The sequence below is a fragment of the Platalea leucorodia genome, assembly GCF_965183815.1.
Source record: "Platalea leucorodia genome assembly, chromosome: 1".
Classification (NCBI taxonomy): domain Eukaryota; kingdom Metazoa; phylum Chordata; class Aves; order Pelecaniformes; family Threskiornithidae; genus Platalea; species Platalea leucorodia.
This window is the reverse complement of record NC_138823.1, coordinates 168,858,487-168,879,835: the sequence shown is the minus strand read 5'-3', so window position 1 is coordinate 168,879,835 and position 21,349 is coordinate 168,858,487. Positions and strand designations below refer to the sequence as shown.

The 21,349-nt window shown below is 54.9% G+C and overlaps 1 protein-coding gene across 6 annotated transcripts in view; it reads right to left on the bottom strand.

The window, feature by feature from the left end:
• Window positions 1-20,683, bottom strand: part of AGAP3 (ArfGAP with GTPase domain, ankyrin repeat and PH domain 3) — a gene marked incomplete at both ends in the record, with an annotated part of 153,200 nt that extends 132,517 nt beyond the window's left edge. For all 6 annotated transcript variants that reach the window (XM_082310181.1, XM_082310180.1, XM_082310182.1 and 3 more), the window contains one exon: window positions 20,407-20,683. In XM_082310181.1, the coding sequence (XP_082166307.1) occupies window positions 20,407-20,683 (277 nt within the window). The remainder of the gene's footprint in view (window positions 1-20,406) is intronic.
• Between the last annotated feature and the right edge of the window lie 666 nt (window positions 20,684-21,349).

The window sequence follows — 21,349 nt, the reverse complement described above, 5'->3', positions numbered from 1 at the left end:
CACCACCGCCCCGCTGCAGCCCTGCCAAAGGCTGCGCAGCGGCAGCGTGGCCGCGCCGCTCTCCAGCCCTGCTGCTGCATCTGGCCACGCTCAGGCAGCTCCACGAAGGGCAGGACAGTCCCATCGGTATTTACTCTTGCTTCACTTACAGTCAGTTAGGCTTCCAGAGAGCTTACCCTGCATCAGTGCATTAGGAGATGAAGTTCCTGACTGATGGCGGTTGAATCCAGTGCTTGCTTGTATATCAGCAACTGATTTTGGACGACATACAGCAGTCCTGCTGACCAAGGCTTCCCTGATGGTTCAGCAGTAGGAAAAGGCTTTCTGTACTTGTGAGTCATTCAGCAGGTTACTGGATGGCTTCAGGCACTAATACGAGTATCAGCCGGCACAAGAAGAGGCTAATGCCTCCTCCTTCACCTGACACAGCAGAGCACTGCAATTGTTATGGTCAACCCGAAGAAAGAGTGGTGCGGAGCCAAGGTGCTAATTACTATTGCTAGCAGAGGGTTACCTGTCCAACCCTACTGTTGTCACTCCATCTTGCAGCCACAAGCCTTTCTTGAAAACAAAGCTGAGAAGGACCCAAGCAGCACCACAAGTCTTTTGAAACAAGTATTTTGGGTTTTGCAAGACACAGTGTAAGCGATGACACTGGTAGCATCATCAAGGCTGTTGAGCTAGGTCAGGGGAGCTACCTGCACCCTGGAAGCACTCGGGTAGCAGACAGGCATCTCCCATGAGAGACGAAAAGAGCTGCCCGTCTGTCCTCTGCCCAGCCAGGGGTCCCCTTCAAGGTGTCACCGCACAAAAGTCCCCTCTTGGTGCTCTGATGCCTTAGCATGGCTGTGGTCAGCATGACCATTACCTAATGGGCCCAGGGAGTCTTGCACCATGAGCCTCTCTCCTCTTGGCCATTACGCCCTAGTCCGAGGACCAAAATTGCTCAGTCCAGCTCCGACTATGTGCTGCCACAGACAGACAGACAGTGGGTAACAGATGCTAATGGTGAGGAAATTTGCCCTAGCACATGCTATCTGCTGCCTTGTCCATGCCTGGAAGGCACTGGAAACCTGGCCATGAGCCAAATTCCTGCCATGATTATAACCACACTCCGTAAGCCCTTCCTGCTGGGTCAGGGCAGCAAGGTCCCTGCCTCTAGGAGAGCAACTTCTCATCCACAGAAATCCTAACCCTGCTCCGAGAGAGAGAGAGCTCAGAACTGGAGAAGATGGAGGGAAGTCATCTTGTACAGCAGAGTCTGTGGGACACAGCAAGGCCCCCCTGCTCCAGCGAGAGCTCACGCGGAGCCATCTCCGCCCTCGCGCTGGCAAAGCTCCACATCAAGACACACAAGCGTGGCCAAAAGCTACATCTACAGCTGATCTACCATGAAAGCTGGGAGTGCTTTAGGCCAGACCCCCCTTCAGCCTCTGGAGAGATCCCCCCGGGGTACAGTTACACACGCCTGCCAGCCCCAGGCTACCTGTAAGGACAAGTACAGGCGGGGAAGAGTCTCTCTGACCTCTAGTCCATGCCTGCTGCTCCCCACACCCCTTGAGCATCCCGAATCCTGCAGTCACCCGTGCTCATCATGTCGTATGGGAGGCCCAGCCTGCTTCTCCATAAAGCCACCACACGCAGGACTAGGGTGCTGATGTGGAGGAGACATGCTGTCAGGACACTCGGCAAGATCATATCTACTCCTGGGGCTCCCCCCCGGTGCGTACGCTGGCTCCTCCCCACCCCAAGGCTTCAGCAGCCAAGCCAGTCATGTACAGCTCCTCACTCCATCCTTGCCTCTCCTGCCACTTTGCTCTCCTGCCTGCAGCCTGCCCGTCCTCTTCTCCCGCCCCCTCTCCCCCCCTCGTCTGGCCGGCCAGGGCTGACACCCTCTCGGTTGGCAGAGGGGAGCGGGCGGCGGGTGCTGCGGCGGGTGCCTCTGCCTGGCAGCGGCAGTGAGTCAGGCGCAGGCAGCGCAGCACGTGGGAGTCTGCCGGCTGAGTCACTCAGCGCGGAGACGGGCTGACTCACCCTCGGACACAGCGCTGCGGGATGGATGGAGGGATGGATGCCGGCTGGCCGGCAGATGCTGCCGCAGCAGCTCCAGGTGCAGGTTTCCTCCCCGCCGCGCTGCACTGTGCCATTCTGCTGCCAGCGGTTCCCCAAGGGCCTCGGCACCAGGCAGAGCGCCCACCCGCCACTGACGTGGGCAGGAGGTCTCCCGGCCACCAGCGGTGCTTCAGGGACCACTGGCCAGGGGCACGGTGCCTGTTCCCAGACACGCGCCAGTGTCCCTGCTGCAGTGCCCCTCGGCTGCCCCCACCTCCAGGAACGAAGCCGTGCGTCGGACGAGCCCTCGGCCTGACCCCCCTCAGCCGCCCCACCGCTGGCTCCCAGCGCTGCTCCCACCCCGTGCCCCACAGGCCTGCCCGCCGCCCACCCGCTCCTCGGCCTCCAACACCCCCTGCCCAGGGCACGGGGCAGCCCAACAGCCAGGCTGTGCCAGGAGCGCAGCCTGTCCCCGGCACCCTCCCCAGCCCGGGGCAGCTGGCAGCGCTGGGGCACGGGGCCGTGCCCCTCGGGGCAGGGGGACCGAGGGGACCTCACCTGCCCAGTGCCTCTGACCGCTGCCGCCCTCTTCAGCTGGAGGAAACTAAACACCATCCACTTCAGCAATAAAGTAACCCAAAATCTCATTAACTGTGCATTTATTTTAGTGTGCCACCTAAATCCGGCACCCGCCACTGCGGTTTGGGACCGGCAGAATTAGCTCAAGGAGAGGAGGGGACACAGGGCTTGGGGTGAGCACTGCCAAGGAGCCCGGCGGACCCGGCACCGCCGGCAGTGGGATGACCCCAGGCACACAGACAGCCCGAGACAACGGGGAGAGGAGCAGCACGACCCACCACTCGAAAGGAAAGCAGGGCGCAGCGGCAGGGGCTTCACTCACTGACATGGCCCCAGCCAAACCGCGTGAAGGAGGAAGGGGGATGGCGACGACCCCTTCCTACACCCCGTCACCGGTGGTGGGACCAGGGCTGTGGGCACAAGCGCAGCTTCTTCTCCTTTAACCCAGAGAACAGAAGGCAGCAGCAGACGCAACTGGCCCTCTAAAGACTGCCGGGCACTGCCCAGGACTGAGGGGCCATCACAACCGGAGCCCACAGCCCGCAGTTTCAGCTCCAGCACAGTTCACAGCTGCAAACTCTGAGCCCGCTGGACCTTCTCACGGGCTGCCAAAGCCAGAGCCCGGCCAGGGTCTCTTCCAGACCACCCCACCGACCGGGACAGGCGGGAGCTGCTCCTCGGCTCTACAGGCACCTCTGTCTGGGCAACGCACCTGACATCAGCGCTCCAACGGCGGCTGCCTTCCAGCGCGAGGCCGGGCAGCGCCTGAGCGCAGCGCTCTTCGCGGAGAGACGCCTTCACCCAGCCGGGAACCCGTGGGTGCTCGGGGGTCCCCGCTCACACTGCGGCCACCTCCACCGGCCACAGCTCGGCGGCAGCGTGGGCACCTCCTGCAGCGAGCAAGCGCCTGCTGCTTTCTGGTCATCTTGGAGAATGAAAGCACTCGTGGGAAAGCTTTACACTGAGAGAAGGGGGTTTGGCATTCTGGGTCTGAAGGGCTGCGTGGCTTTATTTAGTCTTTCACTTGTTTGGGTTTTTGTTGTTGTTTAGGTTTTTTACATTTTCATGATAATTTATCAGATAGCCAAAAAGCCAATACTCTATTAAAAAATAAAGATGACAATTTGGCTAAAAGACCCAAACTAGCTTAGAGGCTAGTAACATCCAAAATACCCAAAAAAGGGTAAGAAATGAGAAAAAAGAGGAGGAAACAGATGTCAATAAGATCTTGAACACAGGAAGTATCAAAAATTGGTGTAGGAAGCTGAAGACTTCAGGAAAAAAAGGTTTTCAACAATGCTAAGTACAACAGGAAGCAGCTTTGCAAAGTAGTGTACCTCCACACAGCTCCTGCAGCGCAGGCTCCGCAAAAAAATCACTGCAGCAGATACCAGAGAGCAGAAGTGGTCCGTCAGTCCTCGCACCGATGTCATTAAAGGAGCAGAGTGAAATACTCATAGAGAGTAAACACAAAGACAAAGGCATAATTTCAAAACCATTAGCAAAAAAAAAAAAATTTTTAAAAAAGTCATTAAAATAATATAATTTTAAATTAAAAGGCACAAACAACTTGAACGTCACGGTCTTAGAAAGAGCAAGTTCACAAAAAGGATCACTTTCCTGCTTATGCTGATTTTTTATAAATTTTGAAATAATGGAGATACTCAGGAATGACTGAACCAGAGTGAAGGTACCTCAGTGTCCAGAAAAGAACCCACAGACTCCCCCAGGTAACCCTCAGCTATCTGGCTTGACATCAATCCCCTACAAAGTAAGGGGAAGGATTAAATGGAACCCATTTGTTTTAAAACAGAAGTTATAGATCTAGTTTCACTCTTCCAGGTGTTTAAAGTGTTGCTGATAAAGACAATTCTGTCTATATTTTCACGGAGCTGTGACCTATTACCATACAATATTCCTATTATAGACTAACACTTTGCAAAGTCATTAATGATAAATGCAGTAAGAACTGGATAAATGACTAGTCTCGGAAAACAGCCAGAGACACTTCATGCCAACGGGTAAGAGGTTATCTAGCGACTCTTTGGAGCCATCCTAGTGACGAGAGGAAGCTCCACACAACTGGGAAAACGCTCTTGCTGTGCCCGTCTCCGAGCCACGCAAGGTGGCAAATGCCAGAAACGCCAGGACAGCCAGCTCCGCCCCAGCCCCGGCAAGGCCCACGGAGCACATCCTTTTGGAGGCCGTTTCCAAACACGTGAGGAGCGAGTGGGTAGCCAGGAACTGTTGGCATGGATTTACCATGGCAGATCATCCACGGTCAACCCAACTGCCTCACGAAACGGCTGGGCTGAGGAACCGTGGGCTGGACAACCAGAGTAAGGAGGAGCAGAAACTGCCTGCACCAGCAGGCTGAGGGCAGCAATCAATGGCTCAATAACCAGCTGTCAGCCAGTAACGAGCAGAGCAGCCCGTAGGTCAATACTGGGCCGATATCATGCCATACCTTCATCGACCGCCCGTGTAATGACAGAGCGCACCCCCGGCAATCTGCAAAGAACGCTAACGCAGGAGGGGGGCGGTGGATATGCTGAACAACAGAGCTCTAATGCACAAGTACCATGATAAACTTGGACCGGGTGATGGGAAACCCCATGAAGTTCAGTATGGAGACATGCAGATGTCTGTGTGTGGGGCAGGACTCCCATGTGGCGGTGCCGGGGAAGCTGCTGGCTGACAGCAGCCGGCCAGAGAAGACCCTGGGGTCAAGGCACACGCCAGGTTGAGTACCAGCCAACAGCACGTGCTCACAGCGAGGAAGGCAGACTGCATTGCGGGTCATGTCAGGAGAAGCACGGTCAGCAGATTGAGGGAGTCTATCATGTCTCTCTACTCAACACTGGTGAGGCTGCACCAGTTTGGGGCTCCCCGGTTCAAGAGAGATGATGAAAAACTGGTGAGGGTCCAACAGGTGGCTACCAAGCAGCGAGGGGCTTGATCTACACGGTGACACTGAGGAGAAGGGCTTCCTCCGTCTGGCAAAGAGGAGGCAAAGGGGCAATCGAATAGTGGCCTTCAGCTACATGAAAGACGGAGTTGAACCCTTCTCAGCAACAGCAGACAGTGCAACAAGGGACAAGAGCCACGTGTCACGGCTCCGAGCACAGAGACTGTTAGAAAAACATTATCCACTAAGGAAGTAGCACCTGCAGAGACATGGTATAATTTCCATTCTGAAGAGTTTTCAAGACTCAGCCAAAGAAAGCCCCAGCCAACCCAATCTAGTGTTGCTGAGTCTGACTTTGAGTAGGCTGGACCGGAGATCTCCAGAGATCCAACCACCACTTCTCTGATGGTATGAACAAATCGGTACCAGACCTGATGCTACTCAATGCTTTCTCTATGCGATGCAATAATGCAAGTAAAAGTAAGATCACAGTTGAAAAACATTTGGTTGATGCTGTAACTTGGAGAATCTAGCCCTGGGGCATGACTGAGTGCTCTGAATCACTTTGCAAGCTGGGCCCATTCAGCTAAAGCCCCTTTTTGTACTGCCCAGTGCAAGGTGTTTTGACCAAGGGTTACCAGCCATCCCCATAGGATGCGGGCTCAAATCCTGGGAAAGGTTCAAAGGTCCGAGCAGATGAGCAGTTCATCATTAGTCCTCAATGTAATGCTAAAGCAAAAGAGCTAAACGATCCTCAGATACTTAAAAAGAACAGTCAATAGAAAAAGGAGACGGATTTACAGTAAATGGAACTGTGGTTGAGTCAAATAACAGCATGCTGCCTATAGTCTGATTTTTTTTATTTTAAGAACACTGGGTAATGAAGGGCCATAAAAATTCTTTGAAGGCCACAATAAATGAACTCACAAAGAGACATTTAACGAGCATTATGCTATTAACTGTCCAAAAAGAGCATCAAGATATAATTGATTATAAAGTAAAAGTAAACTTTTCAGAGAATAATGTTCAGGTAACAAAGTTTTATTTAGTCCCATCTAAAGAAAGAAGTAAAAAAAAATGGAACTTGAAACTAGATGAATGCAAATTAGAAATTAAATGCTAACTATTAGTAGCTAGAGCAATTAACAACGGGAACAACCAACCGAAGGAAACGGTGGATGGGGCACCACGGCGACGTGCTGCCCGGGGAGGGTGTGGAACTCGCATCCCTGGAGGTTTCCAAGACCTTTTCAGCTGGACAAAGCCCTCTGCAACCCGCTCGGATGGCAATGCTGACCTCGCATCGAGTGGGACGTCGCACTAGAGACCTCCCAAGGTCTCTCCCAACAGGGACGGTTCTGCCGTTCACCTCTTGATGTTTTTCAGTCTGACCTACACATTTGTCCAGGAAATGCTTCAGCTAAACAATTTATTAAGCTAACTAGTGCGGTAACAACGTGAGTTTTATTAGTTCACAATACACGGCAAAATAATTGAACAGACACTCCAGTATCAAATTCAGTGTTTAAAAAGCAAAACCCACAAAACCCAGTTGACTGAGTGCAACATACTTTTAAGCATTTTCTCCTCGCAAGAGGAATACACTTTAGTCTCACCCCTCTCAGCCCTTGCCTCTCACCATCACAATTTCCTCGTGCCCTTCCATCACGAGCTCACCGAACGTCTCATTGCGTTGTGCAATCCTCTCTCCAACAACCCACTTTCAAGCCTCGGCTCCCAAGAAGGGGTTGGGCAGCTTCTCCCACACCCATTTTTTATTTGCACCAGGCCACGTGCCATTTTGTCCTCCAATTTTATCTTAGACTGTCTCCAACTTAATTACCACATCTTATAGTCTACCAAAGCATCCTTCACCAAATCCTCTGAAGAAAGCTATCAGGAGGAGGCAGGGCGGAAAAAAGACTGTCCACAACTTCTTATGATGTATCAGAGTAAGGACAGCAAACTATAGACAAGAGACTCCACCAAGGCAGACGTTACTAAACTCCATAGGCAAGATCTTATTGGAGGCAAATCCACAATGGAAAAAAAGAAAAGGAGAGATTACAGAGAGCTGGCAGGCCCTCAAAGCAGTGGTGCTAATGGCACAAACAGAAATTATCCCAGTGCAAAGGAATAACAAATGTGGTAGGAGACGAACTTGGCTAGCTCACATGAGCTCCTTATTGGTCTCGGGCACAGGAGGGCATGCATGTGGAAAGTGGAAATTAGGTCAGATTAATAAGGATAAATACAAACGAGTGGCATCAGCACCACAGGCTGAACTCAAAGCAGCTACGCAAAGAGTAAGAGGCGACTAGCAACCAACAGCAAAGACAAGAAGCAATTCTCATGTACATTAGTAATCAACATAACATGAAAAAAATCGGTCTGTTAGTGGACAGAAAAAGCAATTGAGAAATGACACTGAGGACAATGTTTTATGCCTTTTTGCATCAGTCTTCACTATAAACAGCAAAGAGGTGTCTAGCACAAAAAGTAGTGGGCAAAGAACATACCTAAGATTTCCGTAAAAAAATGCAATGTCAGATTTTGATTAACTTGACCCTGGAATGCTTAATTGTCTGGAGCGACCTCAGAAGAGCTCAAGCCCTGAGAGCGCTCGGCTGATGGAAGGCAACTGCGCTGAAAAAGGCAAGAGTAGCGCCCACCTCTAGAAACGAACAGAGACGCTAGGAACTCACAGGTCACTCTGATTCAAAATATTTTAAAAAGCGACAACCTACAAGTCCCTGGAAGACAAGGCGGCAAGCATTAGTACATATGGACTTATTAGGAACAAACGGTGTCTCACCAATGGCAGTTCCTTCTGCAATGGGGTGACAGACCTTCAGCACAGCAGAGAAGCAGATGCTAAGCATCATGCATTAAGTAATGTTTCTGACTCTGTTTCACATGGTATTTTCAAAATTCATTTAAGGAAGGATAAACCTACTGTAGGCGCAGAACAATACCGATTTGATAACTATTCTGAGAATATTTATCAAAGATAACCATACAAATTGAAATGAGTATCAACTTGGATTGGGCAAGGTCTCTCCTAGGTTTAGCTCTCTTCAATATTATTATTAACCAACCAGATGATGGAAGAAAAGTATACTTATTACAATTGCAGATGGCATGAAACTAAGAGTGACTGCAAGGATTAGAATCCTAAATGGCTTTATCAAATCGGAGAAATTGTCTAAAAAGGATTACATTCCAAAGGGAGAGTTGTGAGGGTCTACACTTACGCAGCATTAATCATTTGCCCAAGAACAGGACAGAGAGCTGCAGAATAGCTAGCAACTCTTCAGAAAAGGATCCGGGGGTCAAAGGGGACCACAAAGCAACAGAAGGCAGCAGTACCATATTTCTGAGGAAAGGCAATCACCGTGTTTAATCATATGAACAGGGACAAGCCTGCAGAAGAAGTCCCACTTTGTGCTTTTTCCAGCACTGGCCAAGTGCTGCATCCAGCCCTGGGTACCGCTTTTCAAGGGCGACGTGACCAAGGGGAGAGAGTCCAGAGGAGCATTAACAGAGGACCAGAAAATGTCACAGACAAAGACCTGAAGTTATTAAGCCAAAAGAAGAGGATTCTGCTACAGTTTTCAGGTATGGAAAGAGGCTGCTGCAAAAAGGAAGGGAACAATCTGTTCCCTTTGTTCTCGGTAAGTGGCTGACATCGGGAGCAAAAAAGATTCAGGTTAAACTTTCTAAGGAAAAGGACAGTTAAACATTGGAAGATATTTCACAGAATCCTAGAATGGTCTGGGTTGGAAGGGACCTTCGAAGATCATCCAGTCCGACCCCCCTGCGTGGACAGGGACATCTTTCACTGGATCAGGTTGCTCACAGCCCTGTCCAACCTGGCCTTGAACACTTCCAGGGATGGGGCATCCACAGCTTCTCTGGACAACCTGTTCCAGTGGCTCACCGCCCTCATCATACATTTCTTCCTTATGTCCAGTCTAAACCTACCCTCTCTCAGTTTAAAACCGTTGCCCCTTGTCCTGTCACTACAGGCCCTGGTAAAAAGTCTGTCCCCATCTTTCTTATAAGCACTGAAAGGCCGCAGTAAGGTCTCCCTGGAGCCTTCTCCTCTCCAGCCTGAACACCCCCAGCTCTCAGCCTGTCCTCACAGCAGAGCTGTTCCAGCCCTCAGATCATTTTCGTGGCCTCCTCTGGCCCCGCTCCAACACGTCCATGCCTGTCTTGCACTGTGGATGCCACAGCTGGACGGACCACTCATTACTGGTTTCCATTTGGACATTGAGCCGTTGACTGTAACTCTTTGGATGCGGTCATCCAGCCAATTCCTTACCCGTCTGATAGTCCTCCCATCAAATCCATCTCTCTCCAGTCTCCTGGGAAGGCTTCAGATGTACTGTCACTGACAGTCTCTTAGAAGCTGGCTAGACAAACATTTCTCAGGAAGGACAGACATCTTGACCCTAGGCAGGAAGGTAGGTACCTGATCTCCCATTGCCCCTTCCCATCTCACCGGGGGATTGCACAAGGTTCTTCTTGCCTCACATGCAGATTCTGGGCTCTTCTGGACCCTGCCAGCTACTCCTTCAGGAGTAACTGGCCATGACACTGTGTCCTCGTTGGTCCCAGCAATTCTTTTATTTTCTTGGTTCTCCTGCTAGCTCTCTACTGCTTCTTTCACCAGCCTCAAGAAGATCGTCCTCACCCCCCACCTTCCCTTTTGGTATGTTTTTCAGGTGTCTCACATGGCTCTGCCCATAGCACCTTCTTTTCTCCCTTCATGCAGCTCCTAGCTAGCCTTATGTTTTAATTTAATACCATCTCTCAGCTCTATGTTGATGAATCATAGTTCTGCCTTTCTATTCCTGGACTGTCTCCTGTCCAAAATGAAGTCTCAGCTTATTTTCCCCTCCAGCATTTCAAGTGTGTACCCACAAGCCCGAGCTCAGCATGATTAAAGACAGCTGTTACTAATCCCAGCTTTGTCCCCTCTTCCCCCAAGCCCTTGCTGCTCGATGCCTGGGGACATCACTTAGATCCTGTCTGTGAGTTAAGGACGCAATTCAGACAGGGAACAGAGTTCACGGACCTAACGCTCCTCTCCATATCCTGGTTGTCCCTAAACCCCTACAGAGCCACACAAGTTACAGTCCCTGAAATACAGCCTTTATCACCTGGCCACACCATCAAAGACCCCAGGCTTCCACTCTGCATCAATCACTATTGCACCCTTCCCCCCCAAATTGTCTGTAACGCATAAAATCGTGCCTCATCTGTATTCAGTCAGAATGCTGCTGCTAAAATTATTTTCCTAACCTCTCTTTCTTAAGCAGGCCAACCCTCCCTTTGAATCCCCCTCTGGGTCCTCCTCTTCTGTCACGTCAACTGCAAGCTGCTTGTCTTCACCCTCCCAAACTACTCATACGTTAACAACCATCCTTCCTTTGCTGCCGACGAGCTGACTCTCCCCCCTCCCAAACTCCGACAGCAATCTCCACTTCCCAGCTGCTAAATTTCAAGCAAACACCTCTCTATTTTCTCCCATTTGTACTTCATGTTTGAAAAGAGCTCTCTGTAAACAACCTGAAATCTGTTTTATTATCCTCTTTCAAATTGCTCCTTAAAGCTCTCCTGTGCCTCTGTACTCACCAGAAACATCAAAAACAACACAGGTTAGATGACTGCCATGTTAAGTCTACGTCCACGATGCAGCCCCCGCTGTCCCACTGTCTCTGCGCGCTCCCCACTCGCTCATCGGCATCTGCCTCTCATTTTTAGATAAACTACAAGAGCTCTGCAGCAAGGCTCTCTGTCCTGTGTTTTCACAGCATCTTCTGCAGGAGGAACCCGATCAGATAAGGCTCCAAGGTGTGACTGTAATGGAAAAAACAGTAACAGAAGCAGCAGACGCACACCTAACCGTTCCCAAACAGAAGTGCCATAGTGCTTTCAACCCTGCAGCACCCATCACCCGCCGGGGACAGCACCAGCCTTGGCCACCCGCCCACCGGCCAGCAGCGCTGCTTCCTTCACGGATTTGTGCTCCATTCACTCCATTCATTCATCTGCAGATGGGGGAAGGGACATGCACTCGATAGCGGCTGATCTGAAGGTCAAACCCTTTTCTCTAAGCCCGGGAGTCACTGCTGGGCTAAATATCAAAAGCTGTCCAAAAAACAACAGCAGGAGGCAAGCGAGCAACAAACATGCTCCAGGGTGCAAGCATCAGGGGCTGACAGCCCACGTTATCCATTGCAGCAAGTTGAGACATGAGGTGACGAACCCGAAGCTGGTGGCTCCCAGCCCTCCAGGACCACAGCATCAGCGCAACAAGACCAGGATTTCGGACGCAGCAGCCGGCAACCAGTTAGCTGTAACCGAGGCACAGCGCCCTCGATGACTGAGTGGATTTCATCACCGTGCAGATCACATGGAAAGAACAAGATCTCACACATAACCCCCGGCAAGAGCTTCCAGAGTGACTCACGCAAGCCAGAGGTTCCAGTGCCGAGATGCAGCCCCACGGCAGCGAGCCGCTGAGGACAGACGCAAACGTCCCTTTCCCTCCACGTGGCACGAGCTGGGTCGCTCTGCTCTGTCTGGGTATCTGTCTTCTTGGGATTTGCAGGAATTCAGAAACAGCAGGGGTTTGCCAGGTTTGGTTGAAACTGGACAGCAGGTCTGAAAACTACTGGGGCAGGAGAGGCAACTGGACACAGAAAAACAGGTCTTAATCATACAAACCTCCTTTCAATAGGGAAGCAGGCTAAAATTATCTTGATTTTCAGCCTTCCTGCCTCAGAAGACTCCTTGGTCTCGCTACAGCACTTCAGAAAATCCACCTGAATAGGCACACCCCAGCTTCAGTGCTGCTAGCGATGCCCAGCGCATCGCAGGAGGCAGAAGGAAACAAGACCACAGTTGCCTTTTTCATGCAGGGCACTGCAGGCAGAAGTAAAACAGCCGTGGTTCGTTCGCTCCGTGCAGCTGCTATACAGGAGGCTCTGACTCGCAGAAAGGCCTGGAGGAGGATGTCAAAAAATCCAACACCAAAGTAGGAAGGCGGGATCACAAAGAGAAAAGGACTCCTCCTGCCCAGTGAGGGATGCAAGAGAAGCATGATGGTATTACTGAGGTGCTCGTCAAGGTGAAAAGCTCTGATCAGAGGCACGTTGCTGGGGCAGCTCTTGTACCCCTCAATTTCCAGGAGTTAGGCTTTTGTACCAGCCCTTCAGCCTATGGCTGCATCTCGGGAACCCACGGCCATTGCCCACACCCCTCTCACATTCAACCACCAGCTAAGCGTCTGACTGGGACTGCAGCTCAAGGGCTGCCACCCCATCGCCCCATCGCAACACCCCGTCTTCCCCAGGGCCTGCTGCTGGTGAGGAGAGAAGGTGGGACCCATTTCACGTCAGCCAGCCCATCTGGAAACACAGTTTAAGGTCCAGATCAGACATAATTTAAATCTAGTTTGGCCACCCAAATTAACCAAAAGTCCCATCACCAGCTTTGAACAGCCAGCCTGGGTGCACAAACGCCTTTAATGCTCAGCTTGGTTAAACTCCAGAGGCGGCAAGAGGCAAGCACTGCCCAAGACTCAAATGCCTCTGCACAGAAAGCGGACACGCTCCGTCGGGAGCTCTAGGAAACCTCGTGAAAGCGGATGGCAAGATCACCTATCCACAGACCAGCTGCCAGAAACTAACCACACTCGGATTTCTCCTACTGGGTCCTCACCAGGCAAAGCCCCAGCCACTCCAGCCCAAGCACGGAAGGAAAGCGCAAGCAACAGTTCCAGCCGCAAACCGAGGTCTGGCCCTGCACCGAACGCAGAGGCAGCCCCCGGGGACAGGGTCGCCGCAGCCGTCCCTACTCCAACAGAGGCCCAGGGAGCAGCCGGTCAGCGGGATGTCGCTGCTTGGAGCGCCTGTCAGGTGCAGAACCATCCCTAAACAAGCAAAAGACTCTGTGCAACCAAACTGGGAAACTCCCTGCTGGGAGAAATCATGAGAACTACAAGCTGACGTTGGTTGGGTCAAGGAAGACTGACCAAGCCGAGGGGAGAGAGCCACCAAGGACTGAACAGCACACAGAAAGCATCCTGAGCTCGGGAAGACCTGCCGACATCTGGCAAAACACTCAGAGAAAGCATCCCTTCAACAGGCTAATCCCTTAAACATCCTGCCATCGTGGTCATGATATTTAGTAAGCTGTCTCACACAAGCTTGGAATCGGCGACGTAGAGGTCCATTTTGCCTTCCCCCGCAGCCCTGCCTACGCATTGCCACCTCCTCGCCTGTGCCCATGCTCACATTCATGCGGTCGCACCATCAGCCCGGTGAGCAACTGAAAACTGATCCACCCAAACCCCAACGCAAAGCTCGGTTTCTAACAGAGCAGCTCCCTGATCCAGCTCACCGGGCAGCAACCAGCGCTGGCAAAAGGGAGGGCAGGCAAGGAGCTGCCAGGTGGGAAGAGCTGCATTGTCCCTTCTAGCAGCAACCACAGTTGCGTTGGATGAAGGTAACCGTGAAACCGCAGCCACAGAAATCTCCAATACTCTTCACTGAGGCCGCATCCAAATCCCATTCTTTCCCTGCGGCGCACCTCCACGTTCCCATCTTTTCCTCTTTAGCCACAACGTCAGAGTTGTTGCCCCCGCAGCGCCAGAACCCTTCTCTTCCCTCACCACGGCACCTGCAACTTCATCCTACTCAGTCTTCAGCTATCAAGATCATCCTCCAGTCTTCCTGCTCCAGCTTCATCATCTCTCCCAACTCCTGTCGATCACGCAATTGCATCAAGCAATTTCTTCTGATTTTCTGACTCTTCCATGAGACCTTGTTCTTGAGTTGTAAGCTCTACAAGAACGGCATCTGGCAAAAGTGGCTCCAGATGATTGGGGCCACAATATAAAACTTCATAAAAATAGTGGATGTATTTGTCCAAACATACTCCAGGCCTCCTCCAGCCATGTTTCTGCTCTGCCCATCACTCCCATAGGGCCAAGGTCTCCCCTTGCACCAGGACCTGCTTCGGGACTCTCCCCACACAGATCTTTCTGCTTGTGCCGCTCACGCCAGGCATTGGCTCCGGGAGATGCTGAGCAGCCTCAGCCCTGCCGACTCCTCTGCCAGGCAGGGACACACGCTGTGTTAGAGGACCCAGGGCTTTTCCTTGACAGCACGTTAGGCAGCTCGAGAAGCACTTCCAAGTACCCTCAGGAGTCTCTCCTGGGAGTCCTTGCCCAGAGACCCCAGCACCCCCCATCCAAACAAAACAGAGTGTGTGATCAGAACATTTGCTCGATCTCTCATTTTTGTGTTCTTTTAACCACTTTTGCACTTAATTTCCAGCAAAGCTCGAGACTACGGTGACAGAGGAGTCCTGCCCGATCCAGCAGGCAGAAGGGCAGCACGGCAGAGACACGCAGCCGGCCGGGATGCCCGGCTCCAGCCCCGGGAGCAGAGATGTGCTGACGGCTCTGAACTTTGCTGCTCTTGGAGGAGATGGAGCACAGCTCCTCCCACCGCACCCCGCCACCATTCCCTGTGGTTTCCAAGCCTTTGGGATCTTACAGGCACACATAAACAGGGCAATTCTGCAGAGGTCATGGAATTAGCAGGAAAAAGCTAGCTAAGCAGAACACTCTCCTTCCCCAAAGGGTGTAATTTACTTGAGGCTGATTCAGCTGAGCAAGGACATGCCAGCAAACCCTGCACGCAGCCTGGCAGCACGGGGCTCCCCAGAACCGAGGCAGGACGCTGGGAGGACTCCAGTGAGCTTCGTTCTTATCTTCCTCGGGAAGATACTGCATCAGTGTACTGCAACTCCTGCCTCAGATTTTGCTTTGTGAATCAGAGCATCAGGAGCTAGTTTCAAAAGACATTGGAAAAGGATGCAGAACAGAGCTGTAGAACTTACGCTGGAACTGAATAAAATGACAAGGTTCAGCCAGTTTAACTCATCAGAAAAAGAGACAGAAAAGTGACCTCATTAATTGGTACAAGTGGCTTTAAGGACTACTTACTCTTAGAGAGAAATGCAAAAAAAAATATCCAGGATGTTGGAGATGCCTGTTGAAAAAAAATACGCTAATTATTAACAGTGAGATGGCTAATAATGTAGAAAAACTCCTAAGGTAGCAAGCCCCTAGACCGTAACAGTATTTCAAAGATATGCCTTTACCAGATGCCTTGTATTTAGCCGACTGGGAAAAGGCTAAAATCCTGGGACGAAAGCCTTCATAGCAAGCAACCCAACAGTCCATTCTGGTCTTAAACCCAGCAAAACAGCTGGGACCTGCAGCAACGCAAAGCCGATACTCAAAGGTAATTCCTGCCCAGCAAAAGCCCTTTGCAGAGCCACAGTTAACTGCCAGTCTGCTATCAGCAGATCATTCTCCAGGGCTTTTTTCATCCTGCGCCTCTGCCAGAGAAGCAACAGCTGAAAAATGTAGAGGAAAGCTTTTCCAAACTAATCTCACTTCTCAAAATGCAGAAAGGAACCAAAACGAGTTTAGAAGTATATTGGAGGGGTGTGAAAGGACAATAAAGGGAAAAACACAGACTCCAGGTAAAACTCTGACTACTCTCATTCAAACAGAGAGATTCTTGCTCCTGCTACCTGGCCACCAAGTCCTCTCACCATGGCTGACAACCTTCTCCAAGCTTTTCCCAAGAGCCGAGCCTTTAGGTAGGCTGCAAGACACGCGCACAACAGCTAACGTCAGGAAAAAAATCCTGTCATTTGGCAAAAGCTCTGTTGAGGGATCTCACCTGCTTCTGCTCATCTGTCTTCCACCTCCTCCCTCCTGGCCTCCATGACTTTACGCACACAGAAGACCTCTGGTAACCATCTTCTCAGCCCCTCGCCGTGATCCTCCTTCCCCACCTCCATCGTCCTGGCTCGCTCCCCCCCGTGCGTCAGTGGATCCGCGCTGGCTCCCGCTGCCCCGCGCAACTCGCAGTCCCCGTCCTGCGCGCCCCTCAGGTAACTCCCCGCACCGTCGGCATCGCTCTCCCTGCCTAGAACCTGCATTTTGGTCACTTCTGAAAATTCACTTCTATGAAAGAAATTAAGTGCTGTGTAATTACTGTTCTAATTACAAGTTCTATTAATATCATTCTGCCTATAGCCTGTTCCAGAGTAACATAGTTAGAGGTCACATTTATTACAAGCAGGGGTTGTACCAACCTCAGAACTAAAGTTGCATATCATTTTGCTTTATGCATATACAAAATCTTTTCTAGAGCTCAGCAGCTTGCAGCAGTCTCTGAAATTTGGCAAAGAAACAAGTCTGGGATGAGGGAAACGCTTTTTGCTAGCCCCCTGAAAATCTGTCCAAATTTGGCAGTCAGAAACTACTGAAAACCACCGGGTCCTGCCTGTGATTCAGCCGACGCTGGCGGCCAGCCAAACCCACCGCCTTCCCCAGCCCTGGGTGCCCAACAGCCCTCTCTCCTGCCACAGCCTCTAAGCGAAGCTCCCGCTACGAGGAGGAGACCGAAATAAAGCCGATTTCCCTTTCCTCCCGCAGCAGCACTCTGAACACCACCTCCGTTCGGGCCCAGGGGAGGCTGACTGGCGAGCAGCCGCAGGCTCCATCCGCACGCGGTTTTCGCCCCGTCGTTGACTCCAAACTCTTCTCGTTCCTCCTCGGGAAAAAGACTGCTCCCCCCCGACCCGGCAGGGGAAACAGGGCTCCCGGCCGCAGCAGCCTACCCGACGCCCGCCTTATCTCCCTCCATGCCGCCTGCAGCACGAGCCACAAAACCACAAGGTTTCTGTGCAACACACCTTCCGCTAACGCCTCCCCCTCCCACCCGCCAACGCCGCTCTGAAGGTGACAACCTGCACCGAAGCAACGGCAACCCCGGCTCCGGACGGAGGGCGGACAGCTCGGGCACACCGCTACTGCTGCAGAGAAGAGCTGGCCCCGGCCTTTTCCCCTTTTAAAAATGAAGGAATTGCCTGCAGAAAAAGAATCTGGTAAGAGGACGCGAGCAAGTCTTGCAATATCCAGCACTCAGCGTTAGGAACTTGAATTGGGGATTTCACTGGCAACTTCCGTAAGAGATTTTAGGACCAGAAGCAGTTGTTATGGTCACAGAATCTGATCTTCGGATCAAGAACATAAACAAACCAAACAACAAAAACCCTCTTCCAGCAATTTCTGTATCAAGCCCAAAACATGCAGTGTAAAAGGATATTCCCTTCCAGGCACTTCAAGAAATGATAACATCTCCAGCAAAACTCTTCCAGTGGTTAATCACCCCCACCGTTAATTCAGTCTCTCACATATACTTGGTAACGTATTGCATGTAAGTGCATAATCACAGCACGCTTTTCACCAGGACCACGATTTAACCCAGTGCCTAGCAGGTAAGCGGGGAATGCAGCAAGGTAAGGAAATCGGTGGGATTCCTGCCCCGCCAAATCCGCAGCTGGAAAGAAAGGAGGGAGGAGGCGGGGAAGGACCAGAAGAGACAGGACGGGTCTGTGGTCAGAGCAGGCAAAGCCCCCAAGGACACCTGGCCTCCAGCCCCATCACGCAGCCCTGCGTGATGCCGAGCAAGCCACGCCATGGCCACCTACTACTGTGCTGGTCCCTCTTCACGCCTCATCTTCTTCGGGTTAAACGAGACAGCTGCCGTCCAGCTTCAGGAAGCCCTGACCGTTTGCAGCTGCCTGCGAAAGCATTTTGTTTTCACACCTTCCTTTGAGCAGCAGGAGAAAACGCTCACCGCAAGAGAAGTTGCTAAGAGACGCACCTAAACGCCAACGTGCTTGCCATCAGCTTACACATGTTCAGATGGCGCAGGTGGGCAGCGGCAGGCGAGGACAGACAGCGGCTGGGGAGGGACACACACCCCCCACGCCCAGGGGAGCCGTGGGAGCGGCGCGAGGGGCAGGGACGCAGGGAGCCCGTGGGGGCTGGCCACCCGCGCTCTGCCTGCGGAGGGGGCCCCGCGAGCATCTCAGCAGCAACGCCTGGGTGCCGTGCAGCAGGATTTCAGTCGGTAGCTTCCCTGTCCCACAACACGGGAATCACAAGCAGGACCAGACCACTTCGTCACAGTTACTGGTCCCTTGGGTCTTCCACTGCAACCGGCATCGGAGGCGCAAACAAGGAAGAGCTGCAGGAACCCCACGGGAACAGACGTGAGACCATCTTCCCCCACCAGGACCATCCTGACCTGCCCAGCTGGAGACCGGCTGGAGCCCCAAGGCACAGGGCTGGGGCACGGCCATGGCCTGTGCCAGCCCCATGCGCTCCCACTGATCTCCACTACAAATCCCTCCCCGCTTCACCTCATAAAATTCCATTAATTCAACGGCTTTCTGTGGCACGAGACCTCACGGAGCAGTACAGAGGTGGAAAAAAAAACCCTCCCCTTTATTGGTTTTACATTTGCCCCGTTCTGATCCCGCTGAGTGTCCTTTGTCCTTGCACTGCAAGACAGATGAAACAAATTCTTGAATTTACGTTCCCTCAACCACGCAATCTTTTAGACTCTTGTTACGATCCCTCTTACTTTTCTTCTTTCCAAAGAAACCATCCCAAAGGCTGCAGTGGGATGCAGGCATCACGAGAAGGCTCCAGGGAAGCCGCCCGGCCCAGACTGCCACCCCCGCGCAGCGTCAACCGCCGCGGCGGCCGGTACCGCGCCGCTCCCTGCCTGCGCCCGCTACAGCGGGGCCGCCGCTCTCCAAAACCGGTCCTGGGTGCCACCTGCAGCGACATTTCTGGCGTGAGTTAGCGGGAACAGACCCGAGCACGCTGCCAAAATCGAGCGGAGACAACAAAAACCACGGCGGGGAAATGGCAACGCTCAAGGAGCCACCAAACCAAATCAGGATTCCTCACACGACCAAATGGCACCCGGGGCTTTCTTTGCTAAAGGGCAAAGCCTTGTTGCAGAAATCTGAAGGTTTAACGTCACCAAAGCCAGCCGGGGACGCTTCGGCTGGGCTGCTGCGAGCCGCCTCCCGGCCCAGCAGCAGCCTCAGCACAGAGCTGTGAATCCTCCCCTTCCCCGCGTCCATCCCTTCGCTCGGCTCCGTCTCAGCCGTTCCCTTCCGAGCGCCGCGGGCCGACACCGCAGTTTTCCGCATTTTTAATTTCAACAGGCTTCGGCACATCACGTACCCCACCGGGTCCGGCCGCCCATCACCCCAAGGACGGAGCCCCCTCCGCCGGGGCTCGGCGCCCCGGGCTGCGCCTCCCCGGCGGGCAGGACAAGGCCAGCGTCCGCCCGCCCCGCGCAGGCTGCGGCCCGCGACCACCGGCGCTGCAGGCCGCGGCGCCGGGCCGGGACCCCCGGGGCAGGGGCGGCTGCGGGCGGCCCCCCCCCCCCCCCCCCCCCCCCGCTCTCCCGACCGGCGCCTGCGGCCCCCGGGCCGGAGCCCAGCGGGTCCCGGGCCCCCCCGGCACGGCTCCCGGCAGCGGGGGTCGCCGCGCCCCGCAGGCCCCGGCCCGCCTCGGCGCAGGCCGCGGCCGGGCCCCGCCGCGCCTCCGGCCGCCCCCGCGGGCCGGCGCTGCCGCTTCCCGCCGCTGCGGCGGGGCCCGCCGGGCAGCGCGGCCGGTGCCGGCCCGGCGAGCGGCGGGGCGGGCAGGGCTCCAGCCGGGCCCCGCGGGCAGGCAGCGGGCGAGGCCGCCGCCCCCGGCGGGCACCGGGAGCAGGTGCAGCGGCCGGCGCGGACAAAGGGCAGCGGCGATGGCCCGGCCCGGTTCGGTTCGGTTCGGCGCGGCGCCGTCGGGGCCGGCGCGGCCGCGCTGAGCCCGGCGCGGCCCGGCGCGGCGCGGCCCGGTTCGGCCCGGCCCGGCCCGGTTCGGCCCGGCCGCCCCGGTTCGGCTCCCGCCTTACCCTCGATGGAGATGACGTGCTCGCGGATCTGGCTCTGCAGCGCCAGGTCCTCCACGCGCTCGATGAGGTCGTAGATGGCGTAGATGTTGGGGTGCACCGACTCGAAGCGCCCGATCTCGGCCCGGATCGCCGCCGAGTTGGAGAGCCCGAACTGGGGCGGCGGCGGCCCGCCGGGCTGCGGGCCCGAGGGGCCGGGCACCGGCACCGGCACCGGCCCGCCCGGCGCCGCCAGGCTCTGCTGCTGCGGGCTCTGCCCGGGCCCGCCCTGGAAGTTCATGGCGGCGGCGGCGGGGCCGGCGGTCAGCGGCGCGGGGCCGCCGGCAGCCGCTGCATGGCCGCGCTCTGCGGGCTCCGCCGCTCTGCGGGCTCTGCCGCCCCCGCCCCGCGCCGCGCCGCGCCGCCGGCCGCGCGCCCCGCGTCACGCGCCGCCCCCGCCCCGCCCGCGCCCGCGTCACGGCGGCCCGGAGCGGGACCGGCCCCGGGGCGGGGCGGGGCGGGGCGGGGCGGGGGGGGGGGGGGGGGGGGGCTGCGCCGCTCCGCACGGCCCCGGGCCGCGCCCCCGCCCCGGCTCTGCCCGCGGGGCGCCGCGTCCGCCCCCCGCCCGCCCCCCGGCCCGGCGGCCCGGGCGCCGCAGCGGCCCGCCGCCGCCCCCGCCCGCTCCCGCGCTGCCCGCCCCTCGCCGCGGCGCGGGCCCGGCCGGGCCGGGGGGACGCGGCTCCCCACCCCCTCGCCATCGCGCCGGGCCCCGCTCGCAGGGCCGCCCCCGCCGGCCCCGGGCGGCCGTGCCGCCTCCCCGCCCCGCGCCCCCCCGGTGCCCCCAGCCCGGCCGCCCGGCCCTGCCCGCTGCCAGCGCTGCCGCCCGGCCGCTTCGGGGGCAGTTGCGTCGCTAGGCTGATCGTGCGGGGCCATCAGTGAGGCTATGGAACACGGCCGGTCCCGAGAG